Source organism: Bombina bombina, chromosome 2, assembly GCF_027579735.1.
Source record: "Bombina bombina isolate aBomBom1 chromosome 2, aBomBom1.pri, whole genome shotgun sequence".
Classification (NCBI taxonomy): Eukaryota; Metazoa; Chordata; class Amphibia; order Anura; family Bombinatoridae; genus Bombina; species Bombina bombina.
Window position 1 is genome coordinate 1,318,661,666 of NC_069500.1, and position 27,701 is coordinate 1,318,689,366.

At 36.9% G+C, this 27,701-nt stretch overlaps 1 protein-coding gene across 2 annotated transcripts in view; it reads left to right on the forward strand.

Annotated features, from left to right (window-relative positions):
• Positions 1-369: 369 nt before the first annotated feature.
• SH3TC1 (SH3 domain and tetratricopeptide repeats 1) overlaps positions 370-27,701 on the forward strand; it is a 92,299-nt gene continuing 64,967 nt past the window's right edge. For both annotated transcript variants that reach the window (XM_053704172.1, XM_053704173.1), the window contains exons 1-3: positions 370-437; positions 10,525-10,826; positions 22,257-22,349. In XM_053704172.1, coding sequence (XP_053560147.1) covers positions 10,574-10,826; positions 22,257-22,349 — 346 coding nt within the window. In that variant the 5' untranslated portion in view covers positions 370-437; positions 10,525-10,573. The remainder of the gene's footprint in view (positions 438-10,524; positions 10,827-22,256; positions 22,350-27,701) is intronic.

Genomic DNA, 27,701 nt, shown 5'->3' on the forward strand with positions numbered 1-27,701 from the left:
AATTACACAAGGCATACATGTGTAGCCACCAAACAGCTAACTCCCAGTAGCGCACTGCTGCTATGGAACTGACTAGTGGCCAGGAGTTGAATCCCAGGTGTAATGGCTTGTGGACTTTTATCATCATGAAATAAATTAATTTTTCAGATAAGCATACTTTTTTGTTTTGTTTAATAAAGTTATTTTTTTGCTAATCCAATTGATTTAGTATCTGTAACAAGACAAAAAAGAAAGCTGTTTTGACAGACTTTAAATGTTAATGGTCAACTCTTTGTTAGTTCAGAGAGTCAGAGCTCAGCACCAGGCTGTTCAGTCAACAGGAAAGGTAAAGAGGTCATACAGGAAGGGATGTATCACAGGCAGTTCCTTGCACAGCAAAGCATTTACCCGACTGATATCTGACCAAATGTCAGAAGAAATACTCTCTGCACAGGAAGGTAAGAAATACATTTTATTTTAATGCAGAACGTTTCAATTTAGTTTGTATCTAACCTATATTATTAGTGAGGAAATGACAGGATAATCTGTTCTTATTTTGTGTCGCTGATGTTGCTTTTTAGTCTAGAGCTGTATCTCTAAACTAGATACGATTTTAAAGTTATGGATGCAATGCAGAATCTGCTATCTATCTATCTATCTATCTATCTATCTATCTATCAGATTTAATGAACATAAAACATACATGCACTCACCACCACTTTATCAGAATAACATTATAACTTTAGTTTTTATCTAAACTAGTAACTAACTGTGTTTGTGTTTGTGTCTGTGTTTGTGTGTGTCTGTGTATGTGTTTGTGTGTGTGTGTGTTTGTATGTGTGTGTGTGTGTCTGTGTGTGTATTTGTGTCTGTTTGTGTGTGTGTGTGTTTGTATGTGTCTGTGTGTGTGTGTGTTTGTTCGTGTGTGTGTTTGTTTGTATGTGTGTGTGTGTGTGTGTCTGTGTCTGTGTGTGTGTTTGTGTGTGTGTGTCTATGTGTGTGTGTTTTTCTACAGGCTAGTAACTTTTTTTCCTGACTAGTATATGTGTGTGAGTGTGAGAATCAGAACTCGTGCTTGGAATGTTAACAAATTATAGACTAGTAGAAATTAGCAATTTAATTTGAGTCATCGGCACCTTTGCCAAAAAAATGCTGTAACACTAAACTATTCTAAAACTTTAACTTTTAGGTTTATACTCTACATAGTTAAAGGTGAGGGAATGTCTAAGAGTAAATTCCACTACTATATACAAACCATTAAAATAATTTTAGTCACCAACTAAACTATATGTTATCGCATATCACATTTTAAGTTCTAGAATATTGTTATATGCAGCTAGAAATATATATATATATATATATATATATATATATATCTCAAGTTAAATTGTAACTACAGACTGAAAACGTTACTGAGATGGAGTGAGAGATTAATATATGTCAATGTTTCCATTACATGTATTTGTTTTACTTTGTGTTGAAATTTGAACAAAGTTCCAGGCAGCATTTGCAAAAAATAAGTAAAGTAGGCTGTGTATGTGATTAGTTTTAGCTTGCAGTTTGTTTTAGCTATCAGTGTGAATCTAATGAAAAAAACACGTTACATTTCTCTTCAACGTTAATTGGTATATCTCGTTGTCTACATTAAAGGGACAGTCTACTCCAGAATTTTTATTGTTTAAAAAGATAGATAATCCCTTTATTACCCATTCCCAGTTTATTTTAATACACTTATTACCTCAGTGATTACCTTGTATCTAAGCCTCTGCATACTGCCCCTTATCTCAGTGCTTTTGACAGACATGCAGTTTAGCTAATCAGTGCAGACTCCTAAATAACACACATGAACTAGTACTGTCTAACTGTGAAAAACTTTTAAAATGCTCTGAGCTAAGAGGAGGTTTTTAACTGTTTTAGAAATCAGTTTGAGCCTGCCTAGGTTTAGTTTTTCAAAAATACCACTAAGGGAACAAAGCTAATTTGATAATAAAATTAAATTGAAAAGTTGTTTAAAATTGCATGCTCTATCGGAATCATGAAAGTTTAATTTTGACTACACTGTCCCTTTAAGTACAATTAAAGGGAGATTATACACTAGATTTTTTTTGTATACATGTTTTGTAGATGATCTATTTATATAGCCCATCTGGGAGTATTTTCTAACAATTTATAGCTTTGCTTATTTTTAAATAACATTGTGCTGATTTTTAGGCTCCTAACCAAGCCCCAACATGTTAGATGTATACTAATGTATACAGACTTTTCATATGCAGGGGAGGGGGAGGTTCTGCTATCAGCCCCTTTCAGTGGGTGCCCAAGGTTTATCTCATTAACAGGGTTAAATTGGAAGCTTCTAAGTAAGTTTTAGAACTGTTTTATACTGGATTTTTATATCAGTATCTGTGCATATTATTATTTATAGTAGTGTCTGTTACATGCAGTTAAATGAAAATTTGTGTAAACTGCCCCTTTAAGTAATTCCACCCATCCCGTATTTTTTAAGCTGCTTGTAAAGACTAAAAAATGCAGCAAGCACTTCATGTAGCTCACTGTAACAGTACGTACCCTGTCAAGTGTGTGCACGGTTTACACTCACAGTCAGCCTCCCCAATTGTTTAAAGATCAGCACCAAGGATATGCCTACGAATTAGATCTTATATGCAGAATGCAACTCCCAGAGGTAAATATTCTATATTGCAGATTAATTGCTTGCCAGTTGTAAAAACCCCTGCATGTAAGGTAATTTACATCAGATGGTAACTCATGGGCAGGCCTTGCTGTACCTTCATTATTTATGCATTATTTGATTGTTATCATGTCATAGGGCACCTAATGCTTATAGCCAATGGCAGTTTAATGGGGGTTCACAGAGGGTGCAAAACCACCCCAGTTTTTCAACCACCATTGTGCTGAGGAGGAGGGACAACATAGTTTCTTCCTGCCTAGCCAATGCCACCAGCCATACCCTTAATTGCCCAGACTGCTCAACTCCAGAACACATGTGACTTCATCCTACCTGTGTCTTCTCCACATGCAAAATAACTGAGACCCCCTACACCCTTTACTTTGCATTTACTGCCCCCTCCCCATTAATCAGTTGCTAGAACTGCCAGTGCTTATAATACCGTGGAGAATGTTGGTGCTTTGCAAATAAATGACTGTAAATAATATTTTTTCTAAATGCTATAATGTCCCTTTATTAAAGTATAAATAATAATAAAAACATAATCTCTACAACATTTAGAGTTTATTTATATTTACTAAGATGAACCAATATTCAGAGAAAGTTAAAAAGCCATAATAGTTGAAAGATTTCCTGCTCTAATTTATTAGAACATGTAATATTATGATTATCTAGCCTGCACTACTGTGTGTTTAACCCACGCAAAGGGTTTAAATACACAGTAGAAGTATCTCTTGGGACCCACAGAGCACTGCTGTTCCAGAGCAGAAACTGCCAAAACGGAAACCACCTCTGATTAAATCAGCAGCACTAGTTGCATAGCTCACAGCGAAGATGCAAATTTAAAGGTATATGAAACCCAATTTGTTTTATTCTTTCATGATTCAGATAGAGCATGCAATTTTTTTTTTTTTTTTTTTTTTATAATTTCTTTTTTATTCAGCATGATAACTTCCAACATTTTATTAACGCCATGCAAGACACAGTTTAAACATTTGGCAAAAAACAAGAATAATCTACAATCAGTCTTGACTGTCTTAATGATATAGATTCAACGTATCTTATATAAGAAAGAAAAAAGAAGAAAAAAAAAAAATGATTTGATATTAGCTTAGATTAAGCCCTAGCTCTTCTGATTCGTTACTTTCATGTTCATTAGCTGATTTTTAGTTCTATCTATAACCCCCACCCAACCGCCATAAAACAACCCAGCAGGAAGGAAAAAAAAAAGAAAATAATAAAAAATGGGGGGAAAAAGGGGCAAGGGGAATTCCCCTTCCTATCCATTTTCACTCCCCCCATCCACCCGAGGGACTGTGTTTAACAGGACCTCACAGAATGTATGCTAAAACAGCCTGATAAGTTGGTGCTCTCTACTAAAATTATTACCAGGCTCCTAGGAGTATCAATTCAGAGTTTCTAAACGGGAAAATTATATCATTTATCTCCGTGTCTGGCAGAGATTTGATAAATACTGACCATTTACTGAAAAATTGTCCTAATATCCTCTTCATTATCTAAATTGGTGTCTCTTTGTTCTAACAGACATTGGGGCCTAGTTATCAAGAAGTCAACCTCAAATACGCTGGAATTCCGCAGGATATTTGTGGCGAGGCTGATTCACCTTAGTTATCAAAGGCTAGAAACCGGCAAAAGTAGAATTTTGTGACGTAAACTTTGATCCGCCGGACTCAATCCAACACAGATCGATTCTTACGTCACTCCAGATGTTCCGCACACAAGTGCGGCACAATCTGACTACTTTTGCTAGTTATCAAAAAACTAGCAGGTACGCTCGGCACTTTTCCGGCCCAGCGTACCTGGTTTTCAAACCTCCACCCTGGAGGCGGCGGATCCCATAGGAATCAATGGGAGTCTGACCATAGCGAAAGTACAAGTTTGCTGCTGCCAGACATCCCATTGATTCCTATGGGAGCTGTCTACACCTAACACCCTAACATGTACCCCGAGTCTAAACACAACTAATCTGTCCCCCCTACACCGCCGCAACTAAATAAAGTTATTACCCCCTAAACCGCCGCTCCCGGAGCCCGCCGCAACTATAATATATGTATTACCCCCTAAACCGCCACTCCCAGAGCCCACCGCAACTATAATATATGTATTAACCCCTAAACCGCAGCTCCCGGAGCCCACCGCAACTATAATATATGTATTAACCCCTAAACCGCCACTCCCAGACCCTGCCGCAACCTATATTAAATTTATTAACCCCTAATCTGCCCCCCTACACCATCGCCACCTATAATACATTTATTAACCCCTATCCTGCCCCCCACTACACCGCCGCCACTGTAATAAATTTATTAACCCCTAAACCTAAGTCTAACACTAACCCTAACACCCCCCTAACTTAAATATTAATTAAATAAATCTAAAAAATATTTCTATTATGAACTAAATTAATCCTATTTAAAACTAAATACTTACCTTTAAAATAAACCCTAATATAGCTACAATATAAATAATAATTATATTGTAGCTATCTTAGGATTTATTTTTATTTTACAGGTAACTTTCAATTTATTTTAACTAGGTACAATAGCTATTAAATAGTTATTAACTATTTAATAGCTTACCTAGCTAAAATAAAGAGAAATTAACCTGTAAAATAAAAACTAACCTAAGTTACAATTACACCTAACACTACACTATACTTTAATAAATTATTCCTATTTAAAACTAAATACTTACCTGTAAAATAAACCCTAAGATAGCTACAATTTAATTAATAATTACATTGTAGCTATTTTAGGAATTATATTTATTTTACAGGTAACTTTGTATTTATTTTAGCTAGTTAGAATAGTTATTAAATAGTTAACTATTTAATAACTACCTAGCTAAAAGAAATACAAAATTACCTGTAAAATAAATCCTAGCCTAAGTTACAATTAAACCTTACACTACACTATCATTAAATAAATTAAATAAATTAACTACAAATAACTAAAATTAAATACAATTACATAAACTAACTAAAGTACAAAAAAAAGCTAAGTTACAAAAAATAAAAAAAATAGGTTACAAACATTTAAAAAATATTACAACAATTTTAAGCTACTTACACCTAATCTAAGCCCCCTAATAAAATAACAAACCCCCCCAAAATAAAAAAATGCCCTACCCTATTCTAAATTAAAAAAGTTCAAAGCTCTTTTACCTTACCAGCCCTTAAAAGGGCCATTTGTGGGGCATGCCCCAAAGAATTCAGCTCTTTTGCCTGTAAAAGAAAAATACAACCCCCCCAACATTAAAACCCACCACCCACATACCCCTAATCTATCCCAAACCCCCCTTAAAATAACCTAACACTAATCCCCTGAAGATCATCCTACCTTGAGTTGTCTTCACTCAGCCGAGCAGCGATGGAACCGAAGAGGAGACCCGGAGCGGCAGAAGTTATCCTCCAAGCGGCGCTGAAGAAATCTTCCATCCGATGAAGTGATCCTCCAAGCGGCGCTGAAGAAGTCTTCCATCCGGGCGATGTCATCTTCCATGAGGCGCTGAAGAAGTCTTCTATCCGGGCGATGTCCTCTTACAAGCGGGGTCTTCAATCTTCATCCCGCCGACGCGGAACATCCTTCTTTCCCGACGGACTACCGACGAATGAAGGCTCCTTTAAGGGACGTCATCCAAGATGGCGTCCCTTCAATTCCGATTGGCTGATAGGATTCTATCAGGCAATCGGAATTAAGGTAGGAAAAATCTGATTGGCTCATTGAATCAGCCAATCAGATTCAAGTTCAATCCGATTGGCTGATCCAATCAGCCAATCAGATTGGGCTCGCATTCTATTGGCTGATCGGAACAGCCAATAGAATGCGAGCTCAAAGGTCTAATTGTAACTTAGGTTAGGATTTATTTTACAGGTAATTTTGTATTTCTTTTAGCTAGGTAGTTATTAAATAGTTAATAACTATTTAATAACTATTCTAACTAGCTAAAATAAATACAAAGTTACCTGTAAAATAAATATAAATCCTAAGATAGCTACAATGTAATTATTAATTATATTGTAGCTATCTTAGGGTTTATTTTACAGGTAAGTATTTAGTTTTAAATAGGAATAATTTATTTAAGTATAGTGTAGTGTTAGGTGTAATTGTAACTTAGGTTAGTTTTTTTTTACAGGTTAATTTCTCTTTATTTTAGCTAGGTAAGCTATTAAATAGTTAATAACTATTTAATAGCTATTGTACCTAGTTAAAATAAATTGAAATTTGCCTGTAAAATAAAAATAAATCCTAAGATAGCTACAATATAATTATTATTTATATTGTAGCTATATTAGGGTTTATTTTAAAGGTAAGTATTTAGTTTTAAATAGGATTAATATAGTTCATAATAGAAATATTATTTAGATTTATTTAATTAATATTTAAGTTAGGGGGGTGTTAGGGTTATTGTTAGACTTAGGTTTAGGGGTTAATAATTTTATTACAGTGGCGGCGGTGTAGTGGGGGGCAGGATAGGGGTTAATAAATTTATTATAGGTGGCGACGGTGTAGGGGGGGCAGGATAGGGGTTAATAAATTTAATATAGGTTGCGGCGGGGTCAGAGAGCAGCGGTTTAGGGGTTAAACTATTTAGTTGCGGCGAGGTGCGGGATCAGCAGGATAGGGGTTAATAACTTTATTATAGAGGGCGACGGTATAGGGGGGCAGGATAGGGGTTACTAGGTATAATGTAGGTGGCGGTGGGCTCCGGGAGCGGCGGTTTAGGGGTTAATACATTTATAAGAGTTGCGGCATGGTCTAGGAGCAGCGGTTTAGGGGTTAATACATTTATAAGAGTTGTGGCAGGGTCTAGGTGCGGCATTTTAGGGGTTAATACATTTATAAGAGTTTCGGCAGGGTCTAGGAGCGGCGGTTTAGGGGTTAGTAACTTTATTTAGCTGCGGGGGGCTCCGGGGGCGCCGGTATAGGGGGTAGAACAGTGTAGTTTAGTGTGGGTGCTTAGTGACAGGCTAGCAAGAAAGCTGTAAAAAAGCCGAAGAGCAGCGAGATCGGATGATTGATAACTCTCACAGTCCGCTGCTCATTGCCCCGTACTTGGTGCGCGGCTTTTTGACAGCTTTTTTGATAACTTAGGCGAATTTTTGCAGGTCCGCGGCGGCGATGTGAGGCGAGCTTAGGCGGGCGTATTGGGCCGACGAAGGCAGGTAAAATAGACACGTTGATAACTACCCCCCATTGTTTCTTTAAACAGTGTTTAATCTCTGGAATAGATGGTGGTGTCTTAAGCTTCCAATTTTTAAAGATAAGATATCTGGATGCCAATATGGACAGGAGAATTAACTTATCGTTTATTTGATGTGGATTTTGATTCGGTAGCCCAAATATTATTTGTAACTGTGTTATCGCTGATAGAGAGATTTTGAGTGTTTTAGTAAGCCAGAACTCTAACCTGCACCAAAAATGTTTTATTTTAGGACAATCCCAAACCATATGCATTAGATCTGCTGCCTGCAATGAACATTCTGGGCAGTGACTGAAGCCATGGTTACGAATTTTACTGCCTTTTTTGGGGGTAAAATAAGAGTTATGTATTAATCTGATATGCGATTCTCGCCAGGTGGCTGACAAGGTAGCCTGAGCCACTTTCTGAATTGATAATTGAATGAATTCAGTATCAATATTGGAATGAGGGATCATCTGGTTCCATAGCATGCAATTTTAAGCAACTTTCTAATTTTTTTCTATCATCAATTTTTCTTCATTCTGTTGGTATTTTTAATTTGAAAAAGCAGAAAAATAAGCTTAGGAGCCAGGCCCATTTTTGGTTCAGCACCCTATTATATCTTTTCACAATTTTTTTCTCTTTTACTCTCCCTTTTTCCTCCCTCTTATCAGTCCTTTTTTTACCATCCTTATCCCTATTTCTTTGTTATTTTTCTTCCCTCACCATGATTTCTTGTACAACTTTCTTGCTATCACTCTCCGGATCTTTATTTTTACCTTTGGAGGGTCAAATGTAATAAGGAAAAAGTCTGCCTAAAGCACCAGGAAAACACTCCTTTGTGGAGTCACACGTGTACCATCGGTTGAGATAGGGTGAGTGGAGGTGTATTTACGGATGTTCCATGGGCAGGGGGAGTTGGAGTGACAGGTGTCCCACAGGTGCCTGGATGCATATTTACTGGTGTTCCAGGGCAGAGGGAGGTAGAATATCAGATGTTCTGATGTCAGAAACATGTGGTACGGGGTTGAGGTTAGGCAGGGACATGGATGGCCTAAAAGGACATGGGCAGGGAGTAGTAATTTGTACCTTTTTGCCCTCCACCTCAGGCTAATAGTGGTACAAAATAGAAGATTAGGGGTGCTTTGTACCCCTTGCTCCCCCTAGAAACACCATTGGCACCAAAGCTGTAGGTTGGCCATCTTACAACTTTTTTAAAACAGATAGTTGCAAAGAGACATTTTTACCTTAAACAAAAACGCAGTAGGTAGATCTCTAATGAACTTTGTATAACAAAGGACAAGGAATTGCACTAAAAATAAAATAAATATTAGAAGTTTTACTTGGTTGAGCTCCCAATAATATATATATAAAACAAAATCCATGTCCTGAGCATTAAGTTTTACCTTTTGCTATACTTTTACATTTATTTCCCAAACTAAAGGTGACAAAAAGATGGTGAGAGACTGGTTGTTCTACTGCAGAGGCCCAGACTTTAATGACTAAATGTAGTTACTAATTAGTTAGTAGTTTCTAATTGAGCTAGAACAGGAATAGTTAGTCACTAATGGCATTAGAATAGGAAACCTTTTATATGAAAGGTTTGTCACCAATTGTGCAAAAGCAGGGGGACTCAAATTTTTTTTTATATGAAGGGTTTGTTACTAATGGTGCTAGAACAGGGAAGCTAATGTTTCTGTCATCAATTACTAAAAACGGGTAATAAACTCACCCTTTCTGTGCTGAAGTATATCGTCTAAATCAGTGCCTCCGGCCACCCACGGCACATCGCTCTTCTTCATGGAGGTGATGTTTCCACCTCTAAACCTATAGCCATGCGTGTCATCTGACATCCTAGCATGGTTGGCCGGAGGCGCTGATTTAAGCGATATACTTCAGCACAGAAAGGGAGAGTTTAGCACCCGTTTTTGTAGTAATTGATAACAGAAACTTGACTTTATTTTTAGTGATGGTAAATCCTAGCGTTTGTTAAACGCTTGGATATACCATCACTTTAAACTTGCATGATTTAGATAGAGCATATAATTTGTTCTCTTTTTTAAAAAGAATATGCACATATCCTAGACTAGTGAGAGCTAGCTGCTGGTGTTGCCTGCACACATTTGTCTCTTGTGATTGGTTTACTAGATTTGTTTATCTAGCTACCAGTAGTGCAATGCTGTTCTTTCAGCAAAGGATAACAAGAGAATTAAGCAAATTTGATACTATAATTAAATTGGAAAATTGTTTAAAATTGTATATTCTATTCAAATCATGAAAGAAAATGTTGGGGTTTCCTGTCCCTTTAATAGTGCTAAGGAAGGCAACCTTTTATATAAAGGGTTGGTCACCAATTGTGCAAAATGATATGAATGGTTAGTCACTAATGGTGCTATAGTAGGAAACCTTTTATATGATGGGTTGGCCTCTAATTCGGCACCTCAAAATCATGGTACACAAAGTACGTTTTGCGAAGTGCATTAAAATAGTATTTTATTTCTAATTATTTCTCTTTTAAAATGTTATCAGACTGATGATGGTCATTGCTTCTATTTAGAACACCTTAAAAATGTTTGTTTGTTTTTCACTGAATTTTAGAAATAAATAATTAAATATCCTTTAGACTGTAGTTTTCATGAATTATGTTTGTTGTTTTTTAGATTTCTTCTGTCATGCAAGTATCATAGCTTCAGATAAAAGCACATTATAATGGACCAATTGGACATCAATACCAATAACTCTCAGGCTGTGTTTTACAAGCTTCATACTATTCAGGAGGATGAACTAGAATCAGAAGTGAAGAAGGAAACAGACCTAGAAAAACAAGAGTTGTCAACTGGAATAATTAATAAGAGGCATGGTGCAAAATGGGGAGACCCAATATCGGAAGAAGGTCAAGTAAAAAATTCCAAATCTTTGGTTGCTTCTATGAAAAAGGTTATCTCCTCTCTAGGACCTAGTGGTAAGTCATTCTAAAAATCTTGTACTTTTATCAAACATTATTCAGAGATCACAACTGTCCTACATTTTGGGGTCAATTTATTAAATGCCGGATGGACATGATTCGCTGTAGCACCCGACATCATTAAAAATATCAAAGATAAGAGAGGGCGCATACACTATATATACACTGTACAACTTCAAAAAACAACATACACAGCTCATTGAATATATGGCACTTGTTCCTATTAACATACAATTATATCAAAGTTCCATGTAGATATTATGCCGTGGTGAACAAGTTAAGGAGCAGCAGTCTTGCGACCGCTGCTTCTTAACTTAAGTTCCGGTGAGCCTGAAACTTTGGGCGTAGAAAGCAGCATCCGCTGTTTGTTAAATCTTGCCCTTTGTGTAAATATTGTTTTGTGAGATTTTTGCTGGTGCCTCTCGTTCCCCTTTAAAAATTTCGGTTTCACTAGATATTTCCTATCATACCTCCAGACCACACAGCCATAAACATGAACTTATCTGTCTGTACTGTCTGTACTCATTGACTGTTCTCACTCTACCCATGAATGATTCTGTCCCTGGACCTCTTAGCCTCATAGAGAGCCCTTCCCAAGCCAAAAAACAAAAATGTTAATTTTGGGATGCATAGTTATCTATGTATTTAGCTAAAACCACAACCAAACAATTTATTTGTATTTTTTGTTGTCTATAAAATACAAATAATGTCTATAATTAACCCCTATCCCGCCGCTCCAGGACCCCACCGCAACTAAATAAAGTTATTAACCCCTATCCCGCCGCTCCCAGACCCCACCGCAACTAAATAAATGTATTAACCCCTAAACCCCTGGCCTCCTACATCACTACCACTAACTAAACCTATTAACCCCTAAACCGCCAGCCCCCAACATCCCCATAAACTAAATTAAGCTATTAACCCTTAAACCTAACAACCCGCTAACTTTGCATTAAAATTACAACATCCCTATCTTATAATAAAATTAAACTTACCTTTAGAATTAAAATAAACTATATTAAACTATTAATTAACCTACCCTATTATACTAAAATTACATTAAACTATTAATTAACCTACCCTATTATACTAAAATTACATTAAACTATATTAAACTATTAATTAACCTAAATAAAAAGAGAGAAGCGCTCAACCTGGGAACGAACAATAACATAATAACTTGTTCTATGGCCAGTTACCACCCAAGAAGCAGCTATATATATATATAAATATTTGTATGTATGTTTGCATGCCTCCCAACTGTCCCATTTTGTGTAGGACAGTCCCAATTTATTTTTGAGATCTGTCCCGCTGAGACAGCCTATAGTCCCAAATTGCCACCACTCCCATGCCCTTGACCTACCAAGATACCAGTAATCAGAGTAATATAACTGTCACACAGTCTATAAAAATGCCATGTCCAGTAACTTCAATTCTCCTCTGCAGAAATCAGTCTGAGACCTCTCTCCCTCCTACTGCTCAGTAGTAGGCATTACATTGCGGAAATTCCCTGCCTTGCACATGCCACACGCAAGGGGGAACTGTTCTCACAATGCTCTGAGAAAACTTCAACTGGGTTTTACACACCGGCAAAATTTGCTGCTCTGGTCATCTTCTCCTGTTAGAAGAACTCATGCACTAACTGAAGGACCATCTGCCCAGTTACCCTGGCTTCTACAGTATCTCATAGGACCCCCGTGATTAGGAAGCTTGTGACTTGATCCCTGGCAGTATGATGCAAGTACATATTACTTGCCCGCCATCATGCCTTGTCATTTAACCCCTTGGTGATAGGCCCAGGACCACGTCAAGGTCTCTTCATCCCTGGGTCCCTAACCTACTGCCACACAATGCATGCCTTCAACCAAACACACTGAGATACAAACAAGGATAAAACAAGCCCATAGGGCAAAACAAAATTATTACTACAACACATAGAAAGTCTGGTACTCTCTTGTAGGCACACATCTAGATTAGCATTCAAGTGATAAAAATAAAATATTTTTTTAGCTCATCCTATAAAAGTCTGGGGAGTATAGACAGAGAGTTAGAGTGGTTGCAATATGCGGCCTCCAGATGTTAGCACGCCTGAGTCTTTTGCTTGCGTGCTAACTTTTTTCTATCTAAACCATGAAATAATATTTGGGTTTCATGTCCCTTTAGCAAAGCCTCAGTATATAAATGGGGGAGATTAAACATGTTCCAAATTGAGCAACACTAATTAAGGAAAAGTCTAGTCAAAATTAAACTTTTATGATTCAGATAGAGCATGCAATTTTAAGCAACTTTCTAATTTACTCCTATTATTTTTCGTTCTCTTGGTATCTTTACTTGAATGTAAGCTTAGGTGCCGGCCCATTTTTTTGTTCAGCACCTGGGTAGTGCTTGTTTATTGGTGGCTACATTTCACCACCAATCAGAAAGCCCTACCCAGGTGCTATGCCAAAAATGGGTCGGTTCCTATACTTAAATTCCTGCTTTTTCAAATAAAGATACTAAGAGAATGAAAAAAATTGATAATAGGAGTAAAATTAGAAAGTTGCTTAAAATTGCTTGCTCTATCTGAATCATGAAAGTTTAATTTTGTTTAGACTATTGTTTTAAGATGATAACCTTAAGTGTAATAGAAGACCAAGGTACACAGCAACCCCAGATGATCATTTCAGCCTTCATTGGGCCTTGTCAGTGAGCTGTAGCCATACTCCTCTAAGCACACTGAGCAAAGAGTCCACATATGGTTGCCCATTTTTCCCTTAGGGAGGCTAAATACATACAAAGAGAAGCACACTCACAGGAACGAACAACCGGCTCAATAACATTTTTAGCCTGTTCTATAGCAAATTACCACCTAGTTGCAGCTTCTTTTTAGCCCAGTAATGCTTTTCACAGAGTAGAACTTTCCTGTAGTATATCAGTCTGATTCCGCCAAAACGATCGTCTGGGGTTGTTGTGTTTCTTGTTCAGAGAGGAATTCCTGGTATTTCTGCACTTGACTGACCGTGAATAGGCGAGATCAGACTGATATACTACAGGAAAGTTCTACTCTGTGAAAAGTATTACTGAGCTAAAAAGAAGCTGCACCCAGGTGGTAAATTGCCATATTTGGCAACTATGTATCTGACATAGTTTTAGCGTTTCCCCATATAATGTAAGCACACACTAGACTATTATTTGAGAGATAAAAAAATACTTTGGACTTTTAAAATGAGCACTCCACTTGTAATTTAAACCAAAATGATTAAGTGTAAGTAGCAAAAATTACTACTTGTTTTGTCCACCTTTCCAATAAAATGTTTGGAAACATTATCCTTAAATATTATATAAATACAAAAAGAGAAGTGTTCTATCTAGGAACAACAGCTCAGTAGCTTTTTCTATAGCTCTGTTACCATCTGGGAGTAGCTTCGTTACCCCAATAGTGTTTTTCGCAGAGGAGAACTTTCCTGAAGGTTATCAGCCTGATCCTGCCTCACAAGGTCAATTCAGTCCAGAAATACCAAGCAATTTTCATTCTGAATAAGGGAAATAGCAACCCCAGACAATCGTTTTAGCCTCCTTTGGGCTTCAGTGAGGTGCAGCCATACTGTATCCCTCTAGGTACATTAGGCAAGATGTTCACGTCTGTTTTCCCCCTTCAATATTAGGGAGACTTTCCCCAGGGTCATAATACAAATACATACAGAAATAGAAGCAGTCTTGCAGGAACAAACAGCTCAGTAGCTTGTTCTATGGCCAGTTACCACCTAGGAGTAGCTTCTTTTAGTCCAAATCCAGAGAAAAATAATCCCATTCTTCTTTACAAAAAAGTTCAAGTTCTTTCAAATTGTGAGGGGATCTCCTGGGTACAACTCTGTTTAGGTAATTTCACAGGTTTTCAATGATATTCTTTGATTTTGATTTTCTGATACCTTGGTAGACTTGGATGTGTTCTTTTGCCATTGTCATTTTGGAATGTGAAATTCCTCTTCATCTTCAGTTTTCTGACTAGCAGGTTTTCTGACAAAATATCTTGATATTTGGAGCTATTCATTACCTTATTTATCTTGACAAGAGCCCCTGACCCACTGAAGAGAAGCAGCCCCAAAGCATGATACTACCACCACCATGCTTCAAAGTCGGTATAGTGTTCCTTGGATGATGAGTTTTATAGGCTTTGCACCAAACATGTCTTTTACCGGACCATAGCACATTTCCCCACATGGGGTGACTGAATTAATCTTTTGGTATACTTTAGACAGGTTTGGATGTTCCTTTTTGTAAGAAAGGGTTTCCATCTTGCCATCCTACCCCATTGCCCAGACATGTATGGAATATGTGAGATGGTGGTGGTCACATGCAAGGAATGACTGGTACCTGCCAGGGATGCTGTTGTCCATTCAGTGTTGCTATTGGCCTCTTGGTAGCCTTCCTGATAAGTTTTCTACTCGTACTGTAATCAAGTTTGAAACATTGTCCTGATCTTTGCAATGTCTCTGTGGTGCCACATTTTCTTCACTTATTGATGATGGTTTTGACATTACTCCATAGTACATCCAGTGCCTTTGATATGCTTTTATATCCCTCTCCTGATTAGTACTTTGCAACAATTAGATCTCACAGTTTCTTTGGCAACTTTCTGTGGACCATGGCTCTACCAGTTGGATACAACCCCAAACATTCAAGCAAATCCTACAGCAACAGCTGACTTTATCTTGGGTTTAATTAAAATCACTTTCATTGATTGCAGGTGTATGATATTTACCTACAGGAATGAGTTATAATGTGATTGGTTAACTGTAAATACAGCTAGATACCCCTTTATGCAATCAGGGTGATGTAGCTTTTTTATTGTTTGTTTGTTTTTTAATTTAAAATGTTCAAAGTTGACCAAAGCATGGCTTCAGAAAAGGAAAATTGCCCAGTCAGAGACCAAACTCAAATCCCACCGAAAACCTGAGGAATAACCTGAATAGAGCTGTACACAGGAGATCCCCTCACATTTCGAAGGAACTTTAACTTTTTTGCGAAGAGTGACATATAATTCCAAAGTCTAGATTTGCAAAGTTAAAGGGATAGTAAACCCAAATTTTTACTTTCATTATACAGATAGACCATGCAATTTTAAGCAACTTTCTAATTTACTCCTTTACGCATTTTATCTTCATTCTCTTGCTATCTTTATTTGAAAGAAAGAATGTAAGCTTAGAAACCGGCCCATTTTTTGTTCAGCACCTGGGTTGTGCTTGCTGATTGGTGGCTAAATGTAGCATAGCCACCAATCAGCAAGCACTATCCAAGGTGCTGAAGCAAAAATGTATCGGTTCCTTAGCTTAGATTCCTGCTTTTTAAAATAAAGATAGCAAGAGAATGAAGAAAAATTGATTATGGGAGTAAATTAGAAAGTTGCTTAAAATTGCATGCTGTATCTGAATTATGAAAGAAAAAATTTGGGTTTACTATCCCTTTAAAAGAGACTTATTTTACAAAGACTTGCAGTTGTAAAAAAAATCAAAAGTTTCTTTCACAAAGTACTATTTAGGTTGCAGACATATGCAATCAGTGTGTTGTCATTTTTTTATATTTATTTAAAATGTTCCTAATAATTAACTAGTTGGGTTTTTTTCCTCTAGATTTTTGTTTGTTGAAAAATCCCATCACAAATGGAAAAAGCCTGAAATTTCATAAGGGTGATGTAGACATTTTATTAAACTCTTTATTCACTAGAGAGAGTCTGGAAGTCAAATTTTGTATCCTAAGTATGCTGCAAATTTGCCAGAACCTGCTAAATACTATACAGGTGGCCCTCGTTTTACAACGGTTCAATTTACAACGTTTCAGAATAACAACCTTTTTATCCAGTCATGTGACTGCTATTGGAAAGCATTGAGAAGCAGTACATTTATTAAAATAGCCTGTAGGTGGAGCTGTCCGCTTGTGTTGCAGCAAAGCCAAGCAAGCTGAAATTAATCAGTTTAACCAGACCTGAGCTATTGAGCAGATTTCAAAGATCTTCCTGTCTATAAATCAGTCCAGATTGGAATGCATAGAAAGAACTGTTTGCAGAAAAATGCAAGTGAAGTCTGTGTTGTGTGATTATTTTATTAGGTTTATAATGCTGTTTAGCAAATGTTTTTGTTCATTTAACTTAGTTTAATTATATATTCTGTGTTGTGTGATTATTTTATTAGGTTTATAATGCTGTTTAGCATTTAAATTCTTCATTTCAAAGCTTTAAAAATAATGTATTAGGTGTTATTATGACAATTTTGAGAGGGGCCTGGAACCTATCTCCCTCACTTCCCATTGACTTACATTATAAACTGGGTTTCAATTTATGACGGTTTCAATTTACAACCATTCCTTCTGGAACCTAACCCTGGCGTAAACTGAGGGCTACTTGTACAAGGAAATCCATTAAATGTCAATTTACAACAAAAGCAAATATAGAGTGTATATTAAAATGCTGTTTCCTTTTCATTGAATAATCTATTGGGAATTCGGTTATGAGTTTAATGTGACATAAAACCCCAATTTATCTTTCAAACCCCAATTTGTCTTTCATGATTCAGGCAAGAGTATACCATTTTAAATACCTTTCCAATTTACCTGTATTATATTATGTGTTTTTTTTCTCTTGTTAGACAGTTTGTTTAAGAAGCAGCAATGCACTAATGGGAGCTGGTTGAACATATTAAGTGTGCCAATCACAAGAGACATTTATATGCAGCCACCAGGCTCCTGAGACTACCTAGGTATGCTTTGTCATAAAGGATACAAAGAGAACAAAGCCATTAGCTCACATAAGTTAATTGGAAAGTTGTTTAAAATTGCATGATCTGAATCATGAAAGTGTAATTTTAACTTTACTGTCCCTTTAATGGCACTATAAAAATATTTTGTAAAATAAGTCAGATTACCAAGTTATAGACTAGGGATGGGCGAATGTGTAAATTTCCGAATTAGAATGTTAGAACGAATGTTATTACCAAAATTCGAATTACAAATCCGAATGTTGATACAAACGAATATTCTTAAAAAATCTATAATCGAATGCTATTTACAGTTTTCGAATGTCACTTTTTCGAATTCAAATGTTTATAAATAGATCTCGAATTTAACATTCTATTTAACAAATACTATTCAGAAGTTCAATAGGTCATGTGGTAGGGAATCTAGTAAATTGATACATAATAGATACAAATATATCAATTTGAATGTTTCTATTTCAATCGAATATTGCATAATTTGAATATTACATTTAAAGAAAGCATTAGAAATACTATTACAAATATATAAATTCAAATTTTTCTAAACAAATATTTTCTAATGTAATCGTAAAATTCAAAACCGAACATTCGAAAATTGAATGTTAGAATGTTATGTAAACATTCGAAATTCGATTCAAACGAACAAATGTGTTAAAATTCGTTTCATTTTTCGAATGTTGCGAAACATTTGCCCATCCTTATTATAGACACAGACATTTTGCTGTGTTAGATAGTTTGACAGTTTCTGAAATGGTTGTGGTTTCCTTTAACATTGCTAATTTTGGAAGTGGCTTTACACCTCTTTTTTTTCCATTAACTTAATTAATCCCATTTAAAAAGTGACCCATTACACAAGCAATCATATCCATGAATTCTGTTTTTAGCCAGAAATGTATCTAAACTATTTTTAAATGTATCTAAGGTATTGGTATTTACTACCTCCTTAGGTAATGAGTTCCACAATTTGATTGCCCATACAGTGAAAAATGTTGCAGTAGATTCAATTTCCTTTTCTCCAGTCTTAAATTGTGACCTCTTGTCACAAACAATAAACATAGCTTCTGCCATCTCTATATATGAGCCTAGAATATATTTATATCAAGTTATCATGTCACCTCTCAAGCACATTTTTCTATAGAAAACAGACTCAGTTTGGCTTGTTTAAACTTTTTGTTAAATTATTTTAGATGATGTCTAACTTTAACTAAGGCAGAACACATAACAAGGTGCCTACACACACCATACACTCATAACATAAATGTATTTTATAACATTTTGCCACTTATTTAACTACAGTAGTTCCTTTTTATTGTCGCTTAGGGGTCTCAAATATTGTTATTAATGTATACTGTTTTAAAGAGACTAGAAGAATCATGAGATATTAATATATATTTTTTATGAGTAATAAGACAACTTTACAATATACTTTCATTATGTATTTTGATCCTTTTATGTAATTTCGTTCTGAAAATCGCACACTGTAGAATTCTCAAGGTTTAAGTGATGGTAAACTCTTTTTAAAATCAGATCTGGAATTTAAGCGCTATTTTAGAAGGTGTTTTATTCATCATGTGCAATGAAGATGCGCTATAACTTAGATATTAATATAGATATGAAATTCAAATACCCCACGTTACACTACCCACTTCAAAAGTCAATTTTCCTGTCAGCTAAATGATTGAATTACTCTCCAATCAATGCTCTAGCTACAACAAAAGTGCCATATGGGGAGAGCGCTGATTGGACAACAATTCAATCTGTTAGCTCACAGAAAATGTTACTTTTGAAGTGGGCGGAGGAGCATGCAGTATTTGAATTTCATATCTATATTAAAAAGCATGTTATACTGCATCTTCATTACAGCTAATGAATTAAACTCCATCTAAAATAGCGCTTACATTCCAGATCTGATTTTAAAAAGGGGAGAGTTTACCATCACTTTAACCGAGCTATATCTTCCCCTAATTGGCTTCAGCATATATACTGGTAAAACAATGCAGTTAATACTTAAAGGGACACTGAACCCAAATTTTTTTCTTTAGTGATTCAGATAGAGCATGCAATTTTAAACAACTTTCTAATTTACTCCTATTATCAATTTTTCTTCGTTCTCTTGCTTTCTTGCTTTCTTTATTTGAAAAAGAAGGCATCTAAGCTATTTTTTGGTCCAGAACCATGGAAAGCACTTGTTTATTGGTAGGTGAATTTACCCACCAATCAGCAAGAACAACACAGTGTGTTCACCAAAAATGGTCCGGCATCTAAACTTACATTCTTGCATTTCAAATAAAGATACCACGAGAATGAAAATAATTTGATAATAGGAGTATATTAGAAAGTTGCTTAAAATTGCATGCTCTAACGGAATCACGATAAAATTGTGTTCAGTGTCCCTTTAATGACCGTGGCTAGCCTTGTATCCTGCTGAAGTAAGCCCAAATTGGTTCCTTCAGATGAGGCAATTGATAAATGGAAATCTATGAGAAGAAAAAACAGAAGCGCCACATGGCCCAATATTGTTTTTTCTTCTCATAGATTGCCGCTCCTGGATCCTGGCCTGGATCATCACAGATAGCTGCCTCCCATCCCAATAGAGACTTTTCACTTTATTACCATTGTGTTTGTATGATTGTATAATATTTGTCTCACTTTGTATTACATTGTCACTAATTTTTTATGCCTAATATTGCACATTTTTTATTATTTACAACCCTTTATTCGCATTGATATTGGTATACACAGTATATTATATAGATATCCCACTATTATACTTAGATTTGTTAGCACTATATTTATAACACAGGTACTTAATATATAGACATATAAGTATAGATTTATGTGGTTACATTCCCTCTCTTACACTTAGGGCGCCCCCTCTCTATCTCTTTAATTGATAAATGGAGTTTGCTGTTGAAAAACAACTGCAGCAAACAATATGTTTATTTGTTTTAATTTTTGTTTGGTCCTAACTGAATTTTTATTCTATAGCAAGGCAACAGAAATGTCTTATAAATAAAAGGTGTTTACTGTCCCTTTTAGACCCCTTAAAGTCGTGGTAAACTCTCCTCTTTGGATAAACAGATCCGGAATGTTAGTGATATTTTAGATGAAGTTTAATTCATCAGTTGTATTGAAAATGCACTATGTTACTTTTTAATGTAGATATGAAATTCAAATACTCTGCTCTCCACTTCAAAGTCATATTTTTTTTGAGCTAACAGTTTGAACTCTACTCCAATTAGCACTCTAGCTACAATAAAATTGCCATATGGCTAGAGTGCCGATTGGAGAACAGTTCAGATCAGATCCTGTTTCCTGCACACCCTGTGAATTATATGCCCACCTAGGACCTCAGATCTGACTGAGATGCAGGCCCAATCTGTCATATGCCCACATTATACCTCAGACGGTATAAGTAACTTGTGGAAGTGCTTCTTCACGTGGAAAACGCTTCAGTTAGGGGCAGTAAAGTGAAACACTATGGTGGACTTCAAGAATGCCTGAGATAAGATAGCGTACGTACTAATTAAGCTTATACTTTTTAGGAAATGGGGGCAGCCTTGTTGGGCCTATGGTTCTTATATGCTGTCCAAATCTATGTTTCTTTGTTACTATTAAAGGCTTAAAGGGACAGTAAACCTTAAAAATAATGTTATATAATTCTGCACTGTTATTTTTAGTCGGCGCATCAGGCCAGCTGTATAGTCACAGCCCGGCCCGACCGCGCCATAAGACTCCTGTCCTGTGACTATACAGCTGGCCCGATGCGCTGACTAAAAATAACAGACCCGCTCAGCAGAGAGCAGAGAGCGGGTCTGTAAAAGCGCCATATTTTTAGCAAAGTAAAAGGTAAAAAATGCGTTTATGGCTATAGCACCTAAATAATGTTATATAATTCTGCACTATGTGCAGAATTATATAACATTATTTTTAAGGTTTACTGTCCCTTTAATTTCCATTGATGTTGTAAGCGGTATAAATTGGTGGCAACATGAAACACTTCCATGGACTTTAATGGAGATTCCTGTTACCACCAGTTTACAACAGTAGTGAATCAGACAGAGGATTCTAAATTTACTTCTATTATCCAATATTTGTAATTCTCTTGGTATTATTTAAGGATAGCTAGGTATGCTCAGAAGTAGCAAGACACTACTGGGAGATAACTGGTGATAGGTGGCTACACACATATGCCTCTTGTCATTGGCTGATCACATGTGTTAACCTTGATCCTAGTAGTGAATTGCTGCTCTGAAGCTGGATTTAATAATGTGTGTAATAATGTGTGTATCCCCTTTGCAGGGTTAAAACATAGTTATATGCAAGGAACAGAGCAATAATATGTTTTAACATTCTCTTTGTATCCTTTATTGAAAGAGCACCAATGCACTACTGGGAACTAGCTGAGCACATTGTTAAGACAAAAACAACAGGCATATATGTGCAGCCATCAATTAGCAGCTAGCTCCCAGCTTATGAGCCTACCTAGGTATGCTTTTCAACAAAGGATACCAAAAGAACAAGACAAAGTTAAATAATAGAAGTAAATTAGAATTTTTTAAAATTAAAATTATATGCTAAACTATGAAAGAACATTTTTGGTTTTCATATCCCTTTAAATTAATTTTATGAAGAGTAGTGTCCCTTTTACAAACATTTTTTGTTATGTCTTCTTTTACAGCACCAGATGTGGTTGCAGACTTTGTTCATATTAATGACTGCTTAAAAACAGATTCAGGGCAATGCAGTGACCAAACAGACACATTTATTACAGGTACGTACTTGTCCTTGGTGCTGATGTGACTATTGATCAACAATTTGGAATTTTATCATCAAAAACAATAAAAACAAGATATTTTCACATGAAACATGAATCTCTCATAAAATGTGTTATTTGTGTTCTTCTTCTAGAACAGGTTTGTTCTGGCATAAGCTGCAGGGGCCAATGTGGCCCTAAACTGATGTTTTTTGTACACGTCTAAAAGTAAAACAGGTCAGCGTTACAAAGATTATTACATTTCACTCCTGGATTATTACATGGCTGGAAATAATGCTCCCATCTAGAGTTCTTGTAAATGTATAAAATTCTTGTAAAACTGCTGCCATATAGTGCTGTAGACACGTGCATGCTCCCGAACGCACTTTCCTGCTTTTCAACCAGGGACACCAAAAGAATGACATGCTCTGTCTGAATCATGAAAGAAAAAAATGGGTTTCATTTACCTTTAAAGGGACACTGAACCCAATTTTTTTTTTCTTTCGTGATTCAGATAGAGCATGCAATTTTAAGCAACTTTCTAATTTACTCCTATTATCAATTTTTTTTCATTCTCTTGGTATCTTTATTTGAAAATCAAGAATGTAAGTTTAGATGCCGGCCCATTTTTAGTGAACAACCTGCGTAGTTCTTGCTGATTGGTGGATAAATTCAACCACCAATAAACAAGTGCTGTCCAGGGTTGTGAACCAAAAATTGGCTGGCTCCTTAGCTTATATGAACAAACCAAAAGAGAGAGAGTCCCAACTAGACTTTATATATTTAAGCCCCACTGTGGTTTGAACCGGAAACACAAACTTTAATGTGAAACTCTGGATAATATCAAGTAGTTACACCTTAGGATTCATAAATGGATTGTTGACTTAATCCAATTTATGCCCATTTTACATTTCTTTGGTAGAGATTAATTGCCTTTATAGCTACAACCGCCAGTTAATATTAAGAATGAATCAAATAGGATATCCAGTTCTATAAACCTTTCCGTAGTGCACACTCTCACAATGACAAGGTTCTTTTTAATCAACAGTTCAAAGTACCACTCCACGGCTTTATATCACCCCAGAAATAAAACAGGAGAAGCTAAACGTATCTCACCAGTTATTCGCACGCTCTTCCAGACCTCAGTCTGTCCACCACCGCGGATCGAGCGGCGTCCTTCTGCTGACGGGGAATACCTGTGGCTTGTAGCACTTGGTTGTTCAAACAGAACAGTTCCGTTGCGTGTCCAACGTGTCGACCCGGCTCCTGTCCAATGAACGCCCAGTATGGTGACGTATCCTGCGTGTCACCACCGGCACAGGCCAGGGGCGTATTCAAGATATCAGGGGCGTACTGGCGTTATCCTGCAGTACCCCAAAGGCTGCAACTGTTCATCCAAGGCAAGGAACTTGTATTGACAATTGCAAGTGGGTGCATAAACGGAAGGTTTAAAACGTCATATAGTACTGGCAAGGTTGTGTTGTATAGGTAGGGTTTCAAATTACCATAGGTGAAACTTCCGAAGAGGGAAAACCAGCTTTCCTTTTCCTCCTCACAGATAGTCAATCCGGTGGGCTTATGCAGAAAGTGCTGGCTAGTGGTAAAATGGCATTATCAAAAAAATCAGGAAATAAGCCAAGCACCAATGAGTAAAAATAAAACTTAGAACTTTATTTTGACATTTAAAATGAAGAATATAAGCGATAGAGAGTATGGGTAACCCCCAATAAAGACTAACGCGTTTCGGCTAGGAGAGCCGTACTCATAGTCCCTAAAACCATTGAAAACACACTGACTTAAATACCCAGTGTTACATCATGATAGGTTGGACAGTTAATTGAAATTTAAAGGTATATTCTCTATCGTAGTTTCACATCATATAGTATCTTATTTAATATATTGCTAGATATTGGAATTACCTTTACAAAAATTCCTTTAAATGTCCAACAAGTGGGGGGATTTTTTTTTGTTTTGTTTGGGGTGATCATGTTTGTATAAATTTAAATTCATTTATAAAGTATTAACAACAAATTGTACCTTGCTATAGGATTGTTTACATCAGTAAAAAGATCAGTATACATATGGTTTACAAACTGCATCCTAAACCTAAATATACAAAATATATATAATAAAGATACATGAAAAATGATAATAAAAGGAGTATATTCTTTGTGTATACACCATCCAAAGGATCCTATTGCACCCTAACAACTAACCAAAAGTGTCTATACAAAATAATAATGCAAAATTATATAAATATATTCAAATCCCAAAATTGAGCCTATGACAAGAGATATGGCCAAAAAGTCCAAAATTTATCTAATTGTTTTCCAATACATAAAAAATTAAATTAATTAAGGAATATGTGAATGGAGAAGTAGAACCAAAAATGTGTACACATGTGCTAATTTGTATATATTATTGTTACTGAGCCTATGACTAGAAACTATACTACATATTGACAATTGATCTCTAGATCAATTAAAAAATGGAAATAAATCTAATAAGGACACTCACAGGGGATACATATCCTTTTGGAATGTTATCACGACCAGTGATTGATAAAGTCGTATTCGGAATTCAGGCCCCCAGGTCTCTTAGTTTGGAGCCTGAAAATCCAATACATTTCCTGTCTTGAAAGGACCTTAAAGCGGTCTCCCCCTCTCTTCTGGGGTTGGACTTTTTCAATAATCGTCCACTTAAGTGAACTACAATCCTTGTCATGTTTTTGGACAAAATGGGTCACTAATGTGGTACTACTCTTGCCCACCCGGATAGTGGACAAATGTTCGCGTATCCTTGAGCGAACATCCCTGGTGGTCAGACCCACATATTGTAGATTACACTCCTCACACCAGAGGAGGTAAACACAGTATGTGGACTTGCAGTTCACACAAGAGGAAATATCAAAAGTTTCCCCTGTGACCATTGAGGAAAAAGTATTACCTACTCGTACGTGTTCTCTGTGTCTAAGCCAGGAAGAAGTACCTGTAGCTGGAGTAGCTCTTTTTAATTGGGAAGGGGAAACAAGATTACCTATTGTTTTATTTCTCCTGTAGGAAAACCTACAGCCTTTCTTCACCGTCTCTGTGAGGGCATCATCTGCCACCAACAACCGAAAATGATTTCGGACTATGTTACAGATCTGTGGGTATTGGACTGAATAATCTGTTACAAAGGTAAGTGTATTTTCAGAACTTTTAATAGAAATTTGTTTATCTTGAAGGAGACTTCCTCGTGGGATACTATCTACTTCCTTTCTGGCTCTTTTGATGACTTTTCTATTATACCCCCGTTGTTGCAGACGTTTCTCCAGATCATCCGCATGTGTCACATAACTTTGGGATAAGGTACAGTTGCGTTTAATACGCACAAATTGGCCTTTGGCCACTGAATAGGGCATATGTTTAGGATGGCAACTTTTGGTGTGTAAGAGGCTGTTTCCTGAGATGGGCTTCCTATACACCTGTGAGGATACCCTCCCAGAGGACCAGCCCCTTAGTTCCAGATCCAAATAGTGTACCCAGGTTGGGCTGTACTCAAATGTGAATCTTAGATTCACCTCATTGAGGCCCAAATAGTCAGCAAAATCCTGCGCTTGTTCCTTAGTACCCTTCCATATAAATAGAAGATCATCTATATAACGAATATACAGTTTGATTTTCGATCTGAAGGGGTTCCCAGCCGCATAGACGTGGGACCGCTCCCACCAACCCATGAACAGGTTGGCGTAAGTGGGGGCAAATTTGGCCCCCATTGCAGTCCCACGTCTCTGCAGGTAGAATTCCCCCTCAAACCGAAAATAGTTATGAGAGAGCAGGAATTTAGTGACATCAAGAACAAAGGAGATGAATGACTCACTGTGGGTTGTTCCCTCCTCCAGAAAATATGCAACTGCCTGAATACCCCATTCATGTGGTATCATTGAATATAGGGACACAACATCCACAGTGAGCCACCCAAAATCCTGCTCCCAGGGTACCTTTTCTACCAAGTTCAATACTTGTTTAGAATCCCTGACATAGCTGGGGAGAGACTTAACCAGGGGTTGGAGTATTCCGTCCAGCCACTCAGAGAGATGTTCCAGCATAGACCCTATGCCATTCACTATGGGTCTACCCTGGACATTCTCTAGTGACTTGTGCACCTTTGGAAGGTGATGGAACAAGGGGATGACCGGATGTTCTACAAAAAGATATTTGGAAGTCTTATCATCTAACAGTCCATCCTCCACTGCTCCATCAAGAAGGTGCACAAGTTCTCTCTGAAAAGTGTGTGTGGGGTCTTGTTTCAAATGTTCGTAATTTTCTACATTTTCTAGTTGTCTCAGGGCTTCCTTAATGTAGTCAGACCTGTTTAGGAGGACCACTGAGCCCCCCTTGTCCGCCTGCTTGATAACCACATCTGGGTTCTCTTCCAAAGCCTTAAGGGCTTTTCTTTCATTCAGTGACATATTACTCGGAGTGTTTACCTGTGACAAAGTTAATTGCCTTAAGTCAGATTCCACCCTTCTGTAAAAGGTCTCTATGATGTTACCCCTACTTTGGATAGGGTAGAATGTGGAGGGATTTCTGTATTTTCTAACCCTATCTGGATTCTGCTGTTCCATACTTGATGTTCCCTCTCTCTCTAGTTCCCTTAAAGTGATAAGATCACATGTTTCCAAAAAATCTAATTCCTGAAGAGGACCCCCCTGAGTTGGTGTGAATCCAGTTGCTATCTCTTGGTCTGAGTTTGCCTTTGAAAAGTGTTTACGCAACGTCAAATTACGAATAAACTTATTCAAATCCAACATTGTCTTGAATAAATTGAAGTTTACTGAAGTTTTTTTTTTTTTTTTTTTTTTTTTTTTTTGATAATGCCATTTTACCACTAGCCAGCACTTTCTGCATAAGCCCACCGGATTGACTATCTGTGAGGAGGAAAAGGAAAGCTGGTTTTCCCTCTTCGGAAGTTTCACCTATGGTAATTTGAAACCCTACCTATACAACACAACCTTGCCAGTACTATATGACGTTTTAAACCTTCCGTTTATGCACCCACTTGCAATTGTCAATACAAGTTCCTTGCCTTGGATGAACAGTTGCAGCCTTTGGGGTACTGCAGGATAACGCCAGTACGCCCCTGATATCTTGAATACGCCCCTGGCCTGTGCCGGTGGTGACACGCAGGATACGTCACCATACTGGGTGTTCATTGGACAGGAGCCGGGTCGACACGTTGGACACGCAACGGAACTGTTCTGTTTGAACAACCAAGTGCTACAAGCCACAGGTATTCCCCGTCAGCAGAAGGACGCCGCTCGATCCGCGGTGGTGGACAGACTGAGGTCTGGAAGAGCGTGCGAATAACTGGTGAGATACGTTTAGC